The 18951-nt window shown below is 48.9% G+C and overlaps 1 protein-coding gene across 3 annotated transcripts in view; it reads right to left on the bottom strand.

Moving 5' to 3' along the window:
• The window catches only part of FLOT2 (flotillin 2), a 39683-nt gene that overhangs the window by 11832 nt on the left and 8900 nt on the right, over nt 1-18951 (bottom strand). The window contains exons 2-3 of one of the 3 annotated variants that reach the window (XM_060694404.2): nt 16097-16178; nt 6505-6595 (exon numbers count right to left, since the gene is read on the bottom strand). In XM_060694404.2, coding sequence (XP_060550387.1) covers nt 6505-6595; nt 16097-16178 — 173 coding nt within the window. Of the gene's footprint in view, nt 1-6504; nt 6596-8361; nt 8453-16096; nt 16179-18951 lie in introns of all 3 variants that reach the window. The other 2 variants (XM_060694405.2, XM_087890520.1) reach the window with 2 other exon arrangements.

Here is an 18951-nt window from a genome sequence, read left to right as displayed (position 1 = left end):
TGGGATCCAGGCAAGGCAAGGAATCCAGCAGAGGAGAGGCTCTGTTAAAACTGTGCAGGGAACAGGGGTCAGTAAATGGGTCTGGGCATGTCAATCTCCTGCCTTGGGAAGGGGGTTGGGCTAGATGACCTCTGAGGTCCCTTCCAGCCCAAGTTCCCCTTGGTTCAATTTTGAGTCAGTGATTAAGATGGGCAGCCTCAGAAATTCAACAAATACATGAATTTTGAAACCAGCTTCTTCACTTTGACAAGGTTCCCTCCTAAACACAGATTGCAGGTAGTCTTCAACTTACATCCGTTTTGTTTAGTGACTGTCAGCCCTGCAAAAAAATTGACTTGTGACTGGCCGTTGCGGCATCCCTGGGGTCACGTGATCAAAATTTGGGCGTCGGGCAAACCAGCATTTGACACAATCGCAGCATGCTGGGTTAGGGGATTTTAATTTGTGGCCCTTCAACAAGCAAAGTCAATGGAGAATCCGGCAGGATTTAGAACATAGAATCACGGGGTCAGAAGGGTCCTTGGAGGTCTTCTAGTCCAACCCCCCCTGCCCATGGCAGGAGACTCTACATCAGGGTGCTCCAACCTTGGCCACTTTTAAGCCTCCTGGACTTCAATTCCCAGAATTCCCCAGCCACCTGCCCTGTATCCTCCTCTTTTAATGACCCCAGAATCCCTTGTGGGGAGGAGTCTGGGCAACTGAATGAAGCTAGCAGAGTGTTCAATGGCCGGATGCCTTTCCTGTTGCCAATGCGGAGTTTTGTTCAGCAGATATATTCTCATTGTGCCCTGCCCTTTGAAGATGTATGGACTTCAACTCCCAGAATTCCCCAGCCAGTATGCCTGGTTGAGGAATAGTATGCCTGGTTGAGGAATTCTGGGAGTTGAAGTCCATACATCTTCAAAGGGTCAAGTTTGGGAAACACTGCAAACTGTCTTGCTTAGCAAGTTTAATTCTCCTCCCACCTGTGGTCGTAAATCGAGGACAATCTGTATACATTGAAAGGCTCGGAGAGAACCATCAAACGATGTTAAATTTGCTAGAAAATCGTGCCCAGGTACATGTACTACCAGGTACATGTCCAGGTGATGGACCATGGAGGGGCGTGGCCTTGGCACTCTTCCAGGATCAAGGATGGGGGTGGGGTCGGGTATTTGCAAAAGCTCCCCTGATTCCATCAGGCCCGCATAACCCGAAAAGAAATCACTCAAGTGAGAATGCTCTGTACATCTGTCCAGAATCCAGATGTTGTAGTCAGGGGCTGCCATGGAATTGAGGAGAAACTTCCTGACAGTGAGGACAATTAACCAGTGGAACAGCTTGCCACCAGACGATGTGGGTGCTTCATCACTGGAGGTTTTTTAGGAAGAGACTGGACAGCCATTTGTCTGAAATGGTGTTAGGAAATGATTTTACCTAACTTGTTGGGTTGGCAATATATAAACCATCAATGTAGCTTTAAGACTGCTGTATTGCATCACACTGTGTCCTGATTGGTTAGCTCTGTAGCCAATGTTCTTAAGAGGGAGCTAGAAACCTGGTTTGTTTCTCTTTGCTAATCTCTTTGCGGATATCTTTGCTGTGTTTGCTACTGTTTGCAAATATAGAAGAACTGATTATTGTGTTTGACTACAATGACTGGTAAGAAGACTTTGTTATTGGATTATCCCTGGACAATTGTTTTACTATCTACTGATTTATCTGTGTATGACCTGGACTGTTTATTGGACTGTGCCTTATTACTATTTCCTGAAAGTAAACACAACTCAGTGTATCTGTGTGTTGGCTGTGTTATTTCCTAATTACTCTCAATCGCTTTCATGTGCACACCCTTGCTACTCAAGGCTTGCTCTGCGAATTCCTTAACAAATGGTATAGGTCTCCTGGTTCAGCAGGGGGTTGGACTAGAAGACCTCAATTCTGATCCTGCCCTCCCAAACCTGGTCCGTGACATGAACACTGAGGGCAGGTGTGAAGGAAAGACCAGGATTAGCCTAGCTGCCACTAATACAGGTAGTCCTTGGTTTACGACCTCTTATTTAGTAACTGGAGTTACAACGGGACTGGAAAAAATGTGATTTATGACCGTTTTTCACACTTATGACCGTTGCAACATCCCCATTGTCACGTGATCAAAATCCAGACGCTTGGCCAACCGACTCATATTTATGACTGTTGCCGTGTCCCAGGATCACACGATCCCCTTTTGCGACCTTCTGACCAGCAAAGTCAAATGGGGGAAACCAGAATCACTGAACAGTTTTTGTCTCACTAAGTTAACACCTGCAGTGATTCTCTTTAAGGATCACAGCAAGGAAGGTCGTAAAATGGAGCAAAACTCACTTAGCAACTGTCTCACTCAGCAATGGGCTCCACTGTGGTCGTAAGCCGAGGAATACCAGCAGCTGGTGCAACTTTCCACAGCTGCCTTCATTGCAAAGTCTACAACCAGGGTGGCAGGAGAGTGGCAAGGGGCTTCATCACTGGCCCCAAGGAAAGCCCAGAGGACCGAAGACCCTCCTCCAGGCCAACTGTTGGACAGGAGACGTCCAGAATAACACATCTGGGTAAACTCTTGTGTAAGCTCTCCTCCACCAAGGGGGATCTCTTCTCCAGGGCTTTGACTGGGTCTGGGTCTCTGCAAGGGGCTTCCCAGTATTTAACAGATTAACAGAGTTGGAAGAGACCTCGTAGGTCATCTAGTCCAACCCCCCGCCCAAGCACCATTTTTGACAGATGGCAGTCCAGTCTCTTCTTGAAAACCTCCAGGGATGAAGCTCCCACAACTTCTGAAGGCAACTTCTCTGTTCCATCGGTGGATTGTTCTCACTGTCAGGAAATTTCTCCTTATTTCCAGGTTGAATCTCTCCTTGGTCAGTTTCCCTCCACTATTCCTTGTCTGGCCTTTGGGTGCTTTGGAAAAATAGCTTGACCTCCTTCCTCCTCTCTGGGGCAGCCCCTCAAATATTGGAAGATGCTCTCATGTCTCCCTTGGTCCTTCTCTTCACTAGACCAGCCAGGCCCAGTTCCATCGTATGTTTTAGTCTCCAATCCCCTCATCATCCTGGTTGCTGTTCTGTGCACTCTTTCTAGAGTCTCCACATCTTTTTTATAGTGTGGTAACCAAAACTGGATGCAGTACTCTAGGTGGGGCCTTACTAAGGCTTTATAGAGTGGTATTAGTACCTCCCTTGATCTTGATTGTATCCCTCTGTTCATGCAATTTAGGACTGCGTTGGCTTTTTTGGCTGTCACCACACTCTGCTGGATCATATTTAACTGGTTGTCCACTAAGACTCCAAGTTCCCTCTCCCAGTTCCTGCTATTAAGCCTGGTTTCACCCAGTCTATATGTGTAGTTCAGCAGGACTGGGGTGACAGCCGAGGGTTAATTCCAGGGCTCAAGATCCAGACTGGATAGAAGCAGAGTAGGTCTCTCTCTCACACACACACTCTTCCTTATGCCCTACTCTGTGCCTTAAATCAGGGCTGTCCAACCTTGGCAACTTTTAAGACTTGTGGACTTCAACTCCCAGAATTCCCCAGCCAGCAGGGCTTTGATGGATCTCATATTCCAGCTTTCAAATACCGCATTTTCCCTGAAAATAAGACCCAACTGGAAAATAAGCCCTAACATGATTTTTCAGGATGCTCGTAATATAAGCCCTACCGTAAAAATTAAGCCCAGTTAAGATTGTCAGCCAGGTGGATGCATTTAGTACCGTATTTCCCTGAAAATAAGGCCTAACAGGAAAGTAAGCCCTAATGCATCTTTTGGAGCAAAAATTTGTAAGATCCGGTCTTATTTTGGGGGAAACACAGGGTATGTCAGTTATATATGGCATAAAGCTACTCATTACTAGTGACACGTTGGCTTCAATACAGGTAGTCCTCAAGACTTCATTTAGTGACTATTCAAAGTTACAATTGTACTAAGTAACTGATGACCATTTTTCACACTTACAACCATTACAGAATCTCCAATGATCAGGGGATCAAAATTCAAATGCTTGGCAACTGGGGAAGCCGGATTCATTCAACACCTGTGTTACTAACTTAACAAATGCAGTGATTCACTTAACAAGAAGTGGCAAGAAAGGTTGTAAAATAGGACAAAATTCACTTGTCTCATTTAGCAACAAAAACGTGGGCTCAACTGTGGTCGTAAATCGAGGACTACCTATATTCATGGTTGACATGGTCTAAATATATTCCCAACCTGTAGTAAATTCTATCATCTCATAGCTGGGTTTTTTTTTTTTGTCTTTATCTCCTATGTATGTTATTATTTGTGAAATGCTACAGAATTTTTTTTTCATCTCCGTGTGTTTGTTTTGCAAATCTGGAGTTCCTTTTTTTGTCTACTTGGGGCTTCTTGAACAAAATCACTTTTTCTTCTAATTTTTCTCATGGGGCGCTCAGCCATTGATGGGAGGGACCTTTCCAGAGGTAGATGATGTCTCCTGATTTTGGGGGATTTGTGATTTTGAATAAACACTGAGCACATTATGTTACAGCTTTTTATTTTAATTCTCTTCCCAGTACGGCTGGAAGAGCTATGTGGGAAACGGAATGGCATTTTCCTCGGATTTCACTAAGATTGCTGCTGGGCAGTCGGACAATATAATCTTTTGTGTACAAAACTGAGGAAGATGGAAAGTGCCCTCGGAATGGGAGAACTCGCCACGGCCGTCTTCCCGCGAGACAATTCAACAATTCAGAACAGGGCAGAATGAGAGAGTTGGAAGGGACCTTGGAGGTCTTCTAGTCCAATCCCTTGCTCAGGCAGGAAGGCCTGCACCACTTCAGACAACTTAATTATCCAACTGGATTATTTAAACTTCAATTCAGTGTAATTATTCAATTGAATTAGTTAAAATTTAAAATTTTTGCCCGTTCACGTTTCGTTTTGTCCCTCTTTGGCATCCGTTCTTGAATGATTCTATTCCACTGTTTCTTCGCTATTAATGTAACTCTTGTCCCGCAGGGAGCTGGCCGTGGGGAGCTGTCCTAGACCAGGGGCATTGGGAAGGGTAGGGTAGGATCAAAAAGGGAGATTCGTTCTTTGAAATGATACTACGGTAGGTTGTGTTGTATTGCTAGCCCTTCAGTTACTAGGGATATGGCTGAAGGTAGCTGGCTGGAGAATTCTGGGAGTTGAAGTCCACCCCTCTTAAAGTTGCCAAAGTTGAGAACCGCCGGTCTAATCAAACCCCTGAAAATAAAAACAGGCATCAAGGAAGTTGTAGACAAAGACAACTGAAATCCCATCTCTTTGTAGTAAACAGACCTCATCCCATCAGCCTCTTACAACGTCTTCCCACAGAGAAAAGGACCTAGAATCCCATTTAAGTCCTTCATTTTTAAACATCCCAATGATTAGGAAGGGACGAAAGGTGCGGGCCATCCCGTGTACCAGCTAGCACCCCAAAGACAAAATAAACGGGGTCCATGGTGCCCTCTGAGCTGCGCTGTTTTCTTGCAGACGTTTCATTACCCAACTAGGTAATGTCATCAGTGCTACAAGGGAGCGAGGTCTGCTCTCTGTATATTATACACAAGTGATTTGGATAGAATATTCGTAGCTCTGGGTTGAACTGTGGGGTCCTTGGTGCTCTCCGAGTTTGGTTGTTTCCTTGCAGACTTTCATGATTCAGTTAGGTGACGTTGTCAGTGCTAGGAGAGAGGAGGAGGAGGAAGATTGTGGGGTCCTTAGTGCTTTTAGAGCTTGGAGGTTTTCTTGCAGATGTTTCATTACCCAACCAGGGAACGTCATCAGTGCTAGGAGAGAGTGGGTGTGTGGAGTGGAAGAGGAGGAGAAATGTGGAGTCCCTGGTGCTACTCTGAGCTTGGATGTTATCTTGTAGATGTTTCATGACTCAACTAGGGAACATCATCAGTGCTAGAAGGGAGTGGGGTTTACTCTCTATAAAACGAGAGCCCTTTCTTGCAGCACTGACGACGTAACCTAGTCGGGTGATGAAATGTCTGCAAGGAAACCACCAAACTCAGGGAGCACCAAGGACCCCCCGTTTCAACCCTGAGCTGCAAACATTCCCTTCTATCGGTACAAAACAGGTACCCCAAGTAGCGACGCTGACCAACAGCTTCTGGATTCAGTGCCCTGGTCCTGATCCAAACACCAGAAACACCAAACTAAAAACCGGAGCAGAGGAGAACGTCCGGACTGTGCGACCAGCCCCGTCACCTGTCTCGTAATCCAGCAACGTAGACTCCGCGGCAGGCAGACGCGCTCTGTGACGTGCGGAGGGAAGCACCCGTTTAGTGACCGCGAATGAGAAGAAGCAGCTGGGCTTCCCACCCGAAATGTGGCTGTTGTGCAGCGTGGGCCGGTGGTGAGGGGAGTGAAGAAGCCCCCTCCCCAGCTTTGGCGAAAGAGAGGCCCCCTCCGTCCGGGTGACCGCTGCCTCCTGGCCGGCAGGGAGGGGAGGAAGGTTAGACCAGAGACATGCATTCCTGAAAAGAGGCGCTGGAGGTACTGTACCTGGGCCACACCTGTGACAGTTAAAGCTACCCCCTCCGCCGTCTCTACGTCCTCGCACCTGGGCTGTAACGTCATTATCTCTAGGGAAATCCTGCCAAGAGACGTAAAATATTGGCGCGTTTCCAGGTGGCTGGCCCAGCTCTCCCCTTCTCGGCTCAGGGGGGGCCACCTGCTGTGGGGGATCCAAGGTAATGCGGAGGCTTTTGTGGGGTGACCAGGCTGCCGGTCTCCTTCAGCCGACCCCCCCCCTTACAAAAGGGAGGCTTGTGGGAGGGCGGCATTCCGTTCACCACGGGGATTGTGAGATGCTGCTGGGGGTGGGAAGGGGGGGGCACAAAGGTCTGACCTGCAGGCCCTACGGCAGCTTCTCCCCTCTCTGGCAAGCTCCCCCAAAAGGGTTGCTCGGCGGTCCTGAAGTTGAAGGATGGATAGATGGATGGCCCTAAAGGCACCAACAGTTCCTGCCTAGCTTCAACCCTATAGTTAAGAGGACCCACAGCAGGGTACCCTTCCCTGGTCCTGAAAATCAAGGACCCCCCCCCCACACCCCTTTTAATAAAGAGAGTAAATGACCCTGGTAAGCCATGTGTGAATCTGCCTGATCTGGAAGATTCTCTGCTGTCTGATACTGGTTTCCATTGTTTCATCTTGTATGTCTATCGTTAAGCAATGTTAAAAGACTACGGACTTCAACTCCCAGAATTCCCTAGGGCAGAGGTCTTCAAAGTTGGCCGCTTTAAGACTTGTGGACTTCAACTCCCAGAATTCTCCAGCCAGCTATGCTGGAGAATTCTGGGAGTTGAAGTCCACAAGTCTTAAAGCGGCCAACTTTGAAGACCCCTGCCCTAAGGAGTGTGGGGCACTTTTACAATCCATCTGGCCCTTTAGCTGTCCCTGTCTGGCCTCCGTGGGTTGCCTTTAATTTGAAAGCAATTATTATTATTATTTTCAATTTACGTACAGGTAGTCCTCGACTAACGACAGTTCCTTTAGTGACCGAAGTCACATTGGGGCTGAAAAAAGTCTTCATCATCCCAGCGCCTCCAGGATCGCGTCATCAAAATTCAGACGTTTGGAAACTGACCGGTTATTCATGACGGTTTGCCGGTGATCTTGGGATCACGTTTGCCACCTTCTGACGAGCCAAGCCCAGGGGGAAACCAGATCCCCTTCGCAACCGTGTGATTCGCTTAGCAACTGCAGGGATCCGCTTAACGACGCTGGCAAGGAAGGTCGTAAAAGGGGGCAAAGCTCACGTAACAACTGTCTAGCAATAGGGCCCGTGTGTGCAGGACCTGTGTCTTCCTTTTTGTTCCCAATGTACACGTGTCCGTGTGTGCCTACGCAACTTCACAGCCCGATTGCTTCCGCTCTCCGCCACAATCCCAGGTTTTTGATGTGGCTCCTTGGGAAAATTGCCCACCCTTGCCCCAGATTGACGGGTGTCTCCTGGGCCAAAGAGACCCAAGCTGGCAGGTCTGAAGAAACCTGCCCATTTTGGACCTAGTGCGGGGTGGCACAGTTTGCCCCGGGGTTCAGCTGCTGCCCCCAGACACCTGGGTCATGTGGTGCTGTGTCAGGTTTGCGAAGCGAGTGGCAGCCACGTTCCCACCGAGACACGGAGCGTTCCCCATGCGCCTCTCTGGATTACCATGGAGGGCAACAGCAGGTAGCCAGAGCCAGAGCCAGAAGGGGGGTGGGTGGGAGGGAGGAAAGGCGAGAGGACCGGTGCCAGGAGGGGCCGGGGAGGAGGGTCTTTGGCTGCTTTGCTGCTGCTGCTGCTGCTGTGCTGCGTGGGACAGAAGGAGGCAAGACGGAGAAGGGTTAGGCAGACGTGGGAAGCGGGAGGATTATTACCTGAGCGACCCCCGTTACGTACAGTGGCACCCCCTCCGACGTCTCAATATTCTCACAGCGACATAGGATGGTCATGACTTCCAAAGACAGTCTGAGCAGCGATAAATAAGGGTGGGACACACCAAATACACAAAGGCGGTTACCAGAGAGAACAGAAGACCCCTCGCCGAGAGAAAAGACGGGGCTTTGTGCGTTTTTTGGGGGGGGGGGAGGGAGGGAGGAAAATGGGCGTTTCAGGGCAGGAGGTGTGTGTGTGTGTGTGTGTGTGGGTGCTTGGCTTTGTGGGGTGTGCTACGATAGGGGCCCCAAAGGGGGAGATCAGCCTTTCCAACAGGGCCCAGGCAGAGGGAAGACTCCCCTTTGTGGTCTTACGTCCAGGAGGGGAGGGCATTGGGGTGCAGGAAGCTCTGAAAGGATCAGGCCCCTTGGTGGGAATCTCCTCCAGAGACTAATCCAGTTTGATGTCTCTTTCCGGGCACCCCAACTCTGGTGCAATGGATGGCGACGAATGGATAGACCAAGGAGAGAAGCAACCTGGAACTAAGGAGTTGGGTCCTGACCGTGAGAATGATTACTCCTTGGAACGACAGCTTGCCTCCAGTCGTTGTGGGGACTCCAAAACTGGAGGCTTCTAAAGAGAGACTGAACAGCCCCTTGTCTGAAATGGTGTAAGGGTCCCCTGCTTGAGCAGGGGCTGGACTAGAAGTCCTTTAAGGTCCCTTCCAACTCTCTTATTCTGTTAATTAGTCAGCGGAATGACTTGCTTTCAGAAGTTGTGGGTGCTCCAATGCTGGAGGCTTTTAAGGCTTTGCGAATTTTAAGACTTGTGGACTTCAGCTCCCAGAATTCCCCAGCCAGCTTAGCTTAGGTGGCTGGGGAATTCTGGGAGTTGAAGTCCACAAGTCTTAAAATTCGCAAAGTTGGACACTACTCCATTCCGGACAAATGGCTGTCCGGTCTCTTGTGATGGATCTCCCCCAACTTCTTGGAGGCAAGCCCTTGCACTGGCTAATTGTTCCAATGAATTCTTTCCGTGTGCAACGACACAATCTGGGCCAATGGCCTCCCTGCACGGAGGGAGGGAGGGAGGGAGGGAGGGAGGAAGAGCCACGGGTGACCCCACCCAGCTCAAGCTGGATGGAGTGGCTGCCTCTCGGTCTAATCCTCCTGCCTGTCTGTCCGTCTCTCCTAGCAGAGCAGAGGCCGGATGCCGCCACCACCCTGGGGCCTCCAGGCGGGCTTGGAAGGGCAGTCCTGGCAGCTGAAGGGGAGAGAGAGTCCTGCCAAGCACAAGTTGGCAAGGATCTCTGATCCTTCCTGGAAGCCGGGGTGGTCCCTTCTTCCCTTCCTGCTTCCCCCATTTTCCCAGGCAAAAGAAGAAAAAAAAAAAAGGGGGGGCAAATCCGTTCATCCCTTCTTCCTCTGCCCGGGTTCCCTGAGAGCAGGAAGGGAAGGGGAAGGAAGGCGAGGGGCTGCTGTCCCCCTGCAGAAGGGGGCCTGGAGGGGGGCTGCTTCAGAGGAAGGGGCATCAAGGACTGGGAGATGGAGCCCTCCCTGCTCTGCGGACGTGTTCCCAAGTGCCAGCATTGGAGACTTTGCAAAGGGGACCCTAGAAATCTCAGAGGAAGCTTTCAGGGGCCCCCCTTGCTCCTTGCCCTCCGTGGGAGGAGGCCTTCCCCCCACCAGTCTTGGGGTCCTCCCCGGGGAAACCCAGAGCCTCGTCTTTTTCTGTGTTAGTACAAGCAGAAGGGGGAGGAGACCCCCCCAACCCCCCAGGCACACCATCCCGTGCTGCAAAGCCTGGCCCATCACCCGGGACGCTTCACACAGCAGAAAGGACGGCACCAACACACAAAGGGGCTCCAGAGGTTGCACAGGAGACACTCAGGGAGGGAGGGAGGGAGGGAAAGAAGGAAGGGAGGAAGGAAGGAAGGAGGGAAGGAGAGGATGGGTGAGAGGGAGAAAAGACAGAAGAGGAAGAGGAGGAAAGGAAGGAAGAAAAGGAGAGAATGGGATGGGATGGGATAGGATGGGAGAGAGGGAGAAAGGACAGAAGAGGAAGGAAGGAAGGAAGGAAGAAAAGGAGAGGAGAGGATGGGATGGGATAGGAGAGAGGGAGAAAAGACAGAAGAGGAAGAGAAGGAAAGAAGAAAAGGAGAGGAGAGGATGGGATGGGATGGGAGAGAGGGAGAAAGGACAGAAGAGGAAGAGGAGGGAAGGAAGGAAGGAAGGAAGGAAGGAAGGAAGGAAGGAAGGAAGGAAGGAAGGAAGGAAGGAAGGAAGGAGAGGAGAGCAGAGGAGAGGAGGGGAGGGGATAGGATAGGGTAGGATAGGATGGGAGAGAGGGAGAAAAGACAGAAGAGGAAGAGGAGGGATGGAGGAAGGGAGACAGAAAGGAAGCAAAGGAAGGAAGAAAAGGAGAGGATGGGATGGGATAGGATGGGAGAGAGGGAGAAAAGACAGAAGAGGAAGGGAAGGGAAGGGAAGGGAAGGGAAGGGAAGGAAGGAAGGAAGGAAGGAAGGAAGGAAGGAAGGAAGGAAGAAAAGGAGAGGATGGGATGGGATAGGATGGGAGAGAGGGAGAAAAGACAGAAGAGGAAGAGAAGGGAAGGAAGGAAGGAAGGAAGGAAGGAAGGAAGGAAGGAAGGAAGGAAGAAAAGGAGAGGATGGGATGGGATAGGATGGGAGAGAGGGAGAAAGGACAGAAGAGGAAGAGGAGGGATGGAGGAAGGGAGACAGAAAGGAAGCAAAGCAAGCAAGCCTCCCATCTGGGCTGGCCCCAAGCCACTGAATGCCAGCCCATTAGGTGCAAAAGACAATCCTGCCCATCAGAAGCGCCAAGCGCCCCCTACTGGCTCTGAAGAGCAACACCTTTACAACTGGGAGCAGCCTTGCTCGTGGGTTGCGTGGTGTGACGAGAGGAAGAAAAAAAAAAGCCAAGGAAAACTAACTCATCCCTCGGCCTGCACAACTGAGGCACATTTACCTCTGGGGTTAAAAACAAGGTGAAGGTTAGCATTAGGTAAAAGGAATCTCCAGTTTTGGGGAAACGGGGCTTCCAAGCTTTGTGGGGGAAGGGGTGGGAAGCAAAATACACCCGTTATGCTTTAAGAAATGAAGCAAATTCATCCAAAACATGCTTTCGTGTTGACTAGGATGTTTTAAAAGGTTTCCAGCCTGGCCGCAGCCTGGAGGGTTCTTAAAAGTCACACGGTTTGGTCTCTTGGGAAAAAGTAGCAATTAAAAAAGATAGGTGTGAAGTTGAATTAAGACTCCTAAATACGGAATTTCACCTTTTAGGAGGAACTCACTGGCTGCTCTGAGCCTGGGACCCGGCAAAGATCATGATTTCACATGGATGAAGTTTAAACTCCTGATTTTAAGGAAATGGACTCAAGATGCACGTTCTTTAAAATAATTAGTTTTTGAAACGTCTGGTCTCTTCTTGAGGGAGTCGGGGGGTCTAGAAATGCGGAATATAAACAAATAAATATATAGATCAGAGGTGGCCAAGCTTGGCGACTTAAAGACCTGTGGACTTCAACTCCCAGAATTCCCCAGAGTTGAAGTCCACAAGTCTGAAAATTGCCAAACTTGGACATAAGATCTGATCTAGATCCCACCAAGGATATGAAGCAATTGATTTTTACATGATCTACATTTAATAACGTTCAGAGGTGAATTAATGCTATATCGATATATAGATTTTTCTTCCTTCTAAATTCTTTGTTTCCCTCCAGGCATTTAGCTTCTTTGAATTCCTGCAATGAACGCAGGCGGTTTCTTCCTGTATTATCCCTGATGTAGATTTTCTTACACTTCACTAAAATGAAATTATAAGCAAACCTCCCGTGTTAATAACGAAGGCCGAAGTCATCCTAGTTTATATTTATTTATATATATTTATATTTGCATATTCTTTCTAGCCAGGTTTTACCTACGTAAGCTAAGTTGTTCCACAGCCCTAATTCTGTGAAATCTCATTCACAAGTTTCTGGGCTTTTTGTATCTTGCTGAAAAGCAACAACTCTGTGCTGCAATTTGGGAGACAGAGTTGTTGCTTTTCAGCAAGATACAAAAAGCCCAGAAACTTGTGAATGAGATTTCACAGAACTAGGCCTGTGGAACAACTTAGCTTACGTAGGTAAAACCTGGCTAGAAAGAATATGCACATAAAAGCCTACGAAAAAGAAAAAGACATATTTATATTTATTTATTTATTTATACATACAGGTAGTCCTTGACTTAGAACCATTCGTTTAGTGACCATTCGAAGCTACACGAGCAACTGAAAAAAAGGCATTTATGACCATTTTTCACGCTTAACGACCGTCGCAGTATCCCCACAGTCACGTGATCAAAGTTCTGAGGCTTGGCAACTGACTCATATTTATGACGGCTTGCAGTGTCCCGGAGGTCACGTGACCTCCCCTTTTGCGACCTGCTGACCAACAAAATCAATGGGAAGGCCAGATTCACTTAACAACCTAACAACTGCAACGATTCACTTAACGACTGCGGCACAAAAGGCCGTCAAACGGGGCAAAACTCACTTCATAACCGTCTCTCTTAGCCACGGAGGTTTTGGCTCAGTTACGGTCATAAGTTGAGGACTACCTGTATTTCATATTTCTTAACCTCAGATCTCCCTAACATGATGGTATTATTGGTCATTATCCTGTCCTAATGATATTGAGGTCCAAAGAGCTTCATTTTTGGGGCTGCAGGAGAGAAAGGGGGAGCCTTCTCCTCCTGGTTCGGTGCTTCTGCAGGGGCTGCTGTTCTGTTCCGGTGCTAAATCCCGGGAACAAATCTCAGTGGTCACACAGTCACTCATGCCCTCGTCACCTCTCGTCTGGACTATTGTAACGCTCTCTACATGGGGCTCCCCTTGAGGAGCACCCGGAGGCTCCAACTGGCGCAGAGTGCGGCCGCGCGGGTGGTAATGGGAGCGACATGGCGCTCCCGTGTGACACCCCTCCTGCGCGAGCTTCACTGGCTCCCGGTGGTCTTCCGGGTGCGCTTCAAGGTTCTGGTTACCACCTTTAAAGCACTCCATGGCTCAGGACCTGGCTACTTACGGGACCGCCTACTACCACAAACAGCCTCCCACCGGCCAGTACGCTCTCATAGAGAGGGGCTCCTCCGGGTGCCGTCGGCCAAACAATGTCGACTGGCGGCCCCCAGGGGGAGGGCCTTCTCTGTGGGGGCACCTACCGTCTGAAATGAGCTCCCCCCGGAGATACGGAGGATCCCAGATCTGCGCACTTTCCACCGTGCTCTTAAGACCCTCCTATTCCAGCAAGCCGGCCTGGCCTAATTTTCTCCCCTTTTTAAAAATTCTTTAAATCGAAATTTTAATCTGTTTTAAATTATTGGGATTTTTAATTGTCTCGGGCTAAATTATTTAATCTGGGTTTAATTATGTTTCTAACTTTTGTATTTATATATTTTATTCTGTGCCTGTTCAACGTCCTGAGTCCTTCGGGAGTAGGGCGGTATATAAATTTAATAAAAACAAAACAAAACAAACAAGTGGTCAGGACCAGGGGGTCAGCCTCCCCTCCCTGGGCACAGGGAGGAATTTTTCAATCCCAGGATGGACAGAAAGAATGATGCTGTGTCCGGGGATGGCAGTGGGAAGGTGCTTTTTTTGAAGAGGCAATTGGACTTTCTGGTTTTTTCTTTGACGACATTTCGCTTCTCATCCCAGAAGCTTCTTCGGCTCTGACCGGATGGTGGGGAAGGACTGATACTCCTTGCAGACAGGGCTGGTCATTTGCATCCTTTTTTGAGGATCATTGAAGCCACTTGGAGGCTTAGCTGTGTCCTCAGGGCCACCAGAGTGGTGCAAGTGGATGTGTGGAGCCTTCTTGGCTGCAAATGTTTTCTGCCCTGTGTCCCTTCACTATCTTCAGTCTACAAAAGAGTTCCAAGAAGGCTCCACCCCCATTTGCACCACTCAGGTGACCCTGAAGACACAGGTAAACCTCCAGGTGGCCTCAACTATCTTCTCAAAGGATGCAAACGACCAGCTGTCTGCAAGGAGTATCAATCCTTCCCTTCCCCACCATCCAGTCAGAGCCGGAGAAGCTTCTTGGATGAGAAGTGAAATGTCTTCAAAGAAAAAACAGAAAGTCCAGTTGCCTCTTGGAAGAAAAAAAAAAAACACCGTTGGGACACCAACAGCTTGTTCTTCCCTGGCAAAACTGCCGGACGACTCAGTATACGGATCGAGGAATTGTTTTCTTCACCACGAGGTCTTTTTTAGGGGACTCTAGCTCAACTCCAAGGAAAGCTCTCCGCTGCCATCCCAGGGGAGAACCACTGGGGTATTAAATTGGCCCTCAAATCTGATTATAATTTTAATAGTGGGTAGTCCTCGACTTACAACCAAAATCAGGACCACCATTTCCACCAATGGTTGTTAAGCGAGTCTCGCCTGATCTTTTCTGCCAGGGTTTTTAAGCGGATCACGCCGTCATTAAGCAAATCCGGGTCTCCCCATTGAGTTTGCTTGTTGGAAGCCAGCTGGGAAGGTTACCAATGGCATTCACAAGACCCCCAAGACAGTGCAACCGTCGTAAATACAGGTCGGTTGCAAGTGCCCGAATTTTGTTCATGCGACGGTGTCACAGCTGTAAGTGTGAGGATCGGTTCTAAGTTATCTTTCTCGGGGCCTGATTGGGGTAAATTGCAGGGATGATAAAGACATATAATTTTATCTCGTTTTATTCTATTTTATATATTTATGTATTAAATTATTGTATTTCATCCTATAACTAATGTATTTTACCCTACTCTCATTTAAATTGTTTAGAATTTTATTGGTAATATGTGTTTGAACCTGTACGTTGATATGACCTATAAGCCTGCCTATCTATCTATCTATCTATCTATCTATCTATCTATCTATCTATCTATCTATCTATCTATCTATCTAATCTTTCACCAGTGCTGTTCTAACTTCCAACGGTCACTAAGTGACTCGCTGTGTGTGCCTCAAACACGGCCATTTAAACATTGCAGTGCTTTTGAAGCAGGCAATCGTGACTTGGGGGGGGATTTTTCCCGTTTCCCCACCCACCCACCCAGAAAGTGGACACGCCCCCAGAAGGTGTTCCGGCATCCAGAATGCCTGGAAGCCCTTCCTTGTATATGGACAGGGTGGGTGGGTGACCTCCCCCTCAAGACCACAGTGCTGGGCTTGGTCTAAGACAGGGGTCTCCAACCTTGGCAACTTTAAGACTTGTGGACTTCAACTCCCAGAGTTCCTCAGCCAGCTTTGCTGGCTGAGGAACTCCGGGAGTTGAAGTCCACAAGTCTTAAAGTTGCCAAGGTTGGAGACCCCTGGTCTAGGAGATTTGGCCCCCGCCTGCAGGGTTCAGGGTCTGCATGATAGCTGGGCGAAGCGTATCTGCACCCCATTTCTGGAGGGTCTTTGCAGCTGGGGGAACTCTGAAAGGGTCCTGCCTCTCCCCCCACCCCCAATAAATGGCTCCATCCTTCCGTTCTCTTCCCAGCGTGAAGGCTGGAGGCCGGCTGCCAAGGGAGAAAGCCAAGGGATGCAGAGGTTCAGGACAGGTGGGTCCAACAGGAGCCGAGAGGCACCAGCATCTTGCCAAGGTGCCCGTCGTACTTATAGGGCTGCCCCCCCGCCCCTGCCCCACACGTCACAACAAAGGCATGCCACATCTAGGGAGAGAGAGAGGAGGGGAGGGAGGGAGGGTCCTACCTCTGGGTGTCAGAAATGCACCACCAGGCCCAGGCCCAGCCGCCGTAGATGTACTGCTTGTTATCGGAACCACAACAGCCGCCTGCGGGGGAAAAGCAGAGAACAGGCGTGGCAAATGACGACTGAGAAAAAGCGACCCCACTCTTATGATATTTATGGGTTCTATTATTTTTATACATAACACAAAAGCAGAAAGCATTTTGATCGTGGCCAAAATTGTGGAAACCTTTTGGGAAAAGTGTATTTTTGAGGTTTGATGGCTAAGAGCATCCCCTTTTTTTTTTTTTTTTTTTGGAGTTTCAAGATAATCCTATTCCACTGCTGGAATGGCCTGGGAATAATAGCCCAGACCTTCACCCAATGGAAAATCTAGGGAGCCGGCTAAAGAAACTTGTTAGTCAGAAGCAACCCAGCCATAAAACCCAGTTAATCGAAGCCATCCTTCAATCTTGGTTTCACATGATAACAGCTGGAGAACTAAAAGACTTAGTTTACTCCATGGGAAGACGTTGTAAGGCCGTCATTCATGCTAAAGGATTAACTGACATGGGGATCATTTTTGTATATCTCGTTTTTTCTATGGTGATAATTTTTGCATATCTCATTTTTTCTACGTGTTTCACTTTTATGCTTTATACTGTACTGCTATTTTAATAGCAAATCCTTCATAAAAGTTATTGCATTACATTCTTGATTAAATCATCTTTCCATTGATATATAATTTTAGGGTACTACTCCAAAACAAAGTGGTGTTATTAGCTAGTTTTAGAAAATACACTTTTCCCAAAAGGTTTCCACAATTTTGGCCACTACTGTAGTACTCCTTCTTCTTTCTATTTTCCCCACAACGACAACTCTGTGAGGTGGGCTGGACCGACCGAGAGGGACTGGCCCAAAGTCACTCACTTTGCTTTCAGGGCTGAGGTGGGACTAGAACTCACCCTCTCCTGGGTGATTGGCCCAGAGTCACCCAACCGGCTTTCCTGCTCAAGGCCGGACTAGAACTCCCTAGGCCAAACTCTTCAGTGCAAAACATTTTATGCTTTCTCTCCCAAGGCAATGATGACCTTATTACAGTATTACCTTATTATAATGATTACAGTAATTACCACCCCCACACCTCAGATCACTCTCCATTTTTAAGCTCACAATGTCTTCCCTTCTGCTCGGCAACTGCTGGGAATTATTACACCTTTTGAATATGGATGGATGCAGGCAGTGATTTTGCCTCCCAGACGGTTGCAGAGAAACTGGCCTCCCAGTTCATCTCAGAAGGCAAACCAGGCCCAAGAGCAGGCTGCACCTCTCAACCTTGGCAAATGAGATGGGTGGACTTCAACTCCCAGAATTCCCAGCCACCTATGCTGGCTGGGGAATTCTGGGGGTTGAAGTCCATCCATTTTAAAGCAAGCTGGCTGGGGAAATCTTGGGAACTGAAATCCACACATTTTCGGAAGCTGACTAAGGATTCCCACCAGCCAGAGCAAAAGCTCTCTTTCTTACAAACACACAACATACGTGCAAAACAAAGCCAGTCCCAAGGGGGGCACGGGGCAGTGCCAGTGTTCAGCTTCTGAGCTCCTCTGCGGCGGAGATGAGAGCATCCGTCCCCACGTCATGCCAGCATCGGTGGGCTATGCTGGCTGGGGAGTGCTGGGAGTTGAAGTCCACCCATCTTCCAGCTCCCGAGATTGAGAACTCTGCCCGACACCTCTCTCACAATTTCACCCAGTAGCCTTATGTCGCAGACATTAAGCGGAGACTGAGCAATCAATAAGTGGAACGGCTTCCCTCCAGGAGTCCTGGGTGCTCCAACACTGGAGGTTTTTAAAATTGGATAACCGTTTGTGGCATAGAGTCTCCCTGCTTGTGCAGGGGGTTGGACTAGAAGACCTCTGAGGTCCCTTCCAAGCCTGATTAGATTAGAGCAGAGCAGACCTGGAAGGGACCATGGAGGTCTTCTAGTCCAGCCCCGTGCTCAAGCAGGAGACCCTATATACTGTACCATTTCAGACAACTGGCTGTCCAGTCTCTTCTTAAAGAGCCTCCAGTGATGGAGCACCCATGATTTCTGGTGGCCAGCTGTTCCACTGGCTAATTGTTCTCATTGTCTGGAAATTTCTCCTTAATTCCAGGTTGCTTCTCTCCTTGATTATTTTCCATTTGTTGCTTCTTGTCCTGCCTTCTGGGGCTTTGGAGAACAGGTTGACCCCCTTCTTCTTTCGGGCAGCCTCTCAAATGCTGGAAGACCGCTATCATGTCGCCCCAATTCTCCTTTCCTCTAGACCGGCCAAACCCAAATCCTGCAGCCGTTCTTCGTACGTTTTAGTCTCCAGGCCTTTGATCATCTTAGCTGCTCTTCTCTGCACTTTTTCCAAAGTCTCAACATCTTCTTTGTAGTGTGGGGACCAAAACGGGTTGCAGGATTCCACGGGTGGCCTTACCAAGGATTTACAAAGCAGTACTAATACTTCACGTGATCTTGATTCTATGCCTCTGTTTATACAACCCAGGATTGGCATTAGCTTTTGGGGCTGCTGCCAATAGATCTTGTCGAGATCTTTTTGTTGGTCTGTTTCTCTTCTGAATCCCGCTACAGAAAAGCTGCTTTGGTTCATTGCCAGTCCAACAGGAGCAAATTGTGGCCAGAAGGTTGCGTTTGTGCAATAAACAGAAGTGTGCAGGCAGAGCCACAACAGCTGGAGGAGAGGACGCGGGGGAGAGGGGCGGGGGTGGGTGGGCTGCGGCTGCCAAGCAGAATGTCTCTCTGATGAGCTGGGAGGGGCAGGCACGGCATGCAGGAAGAGTCCGGGGGCCACCCGGGAGGCTGCACTGGGCGTAATCCAATCGCCACC

Source organism: Pantherophis guttatus, chromosome 1, assembly GCF_059756535.1.
Source record: "Pantherophis guttatus breed Tessera chromosome 1, ASM5975653v1, whole genome shotgun sequence".
Taxonomy (NCBI): Eukaryota; Metazoa; Chordata; class Lepidosauria; order Squamata; family Colubridae; genus Pantherophis; species Pantherophis guttatus.
The sequence above is the reverse complement of the archived record's forward strand: the minus strand, read 5'-3'. Positions and strand labels throughout refer to the sequence as shown.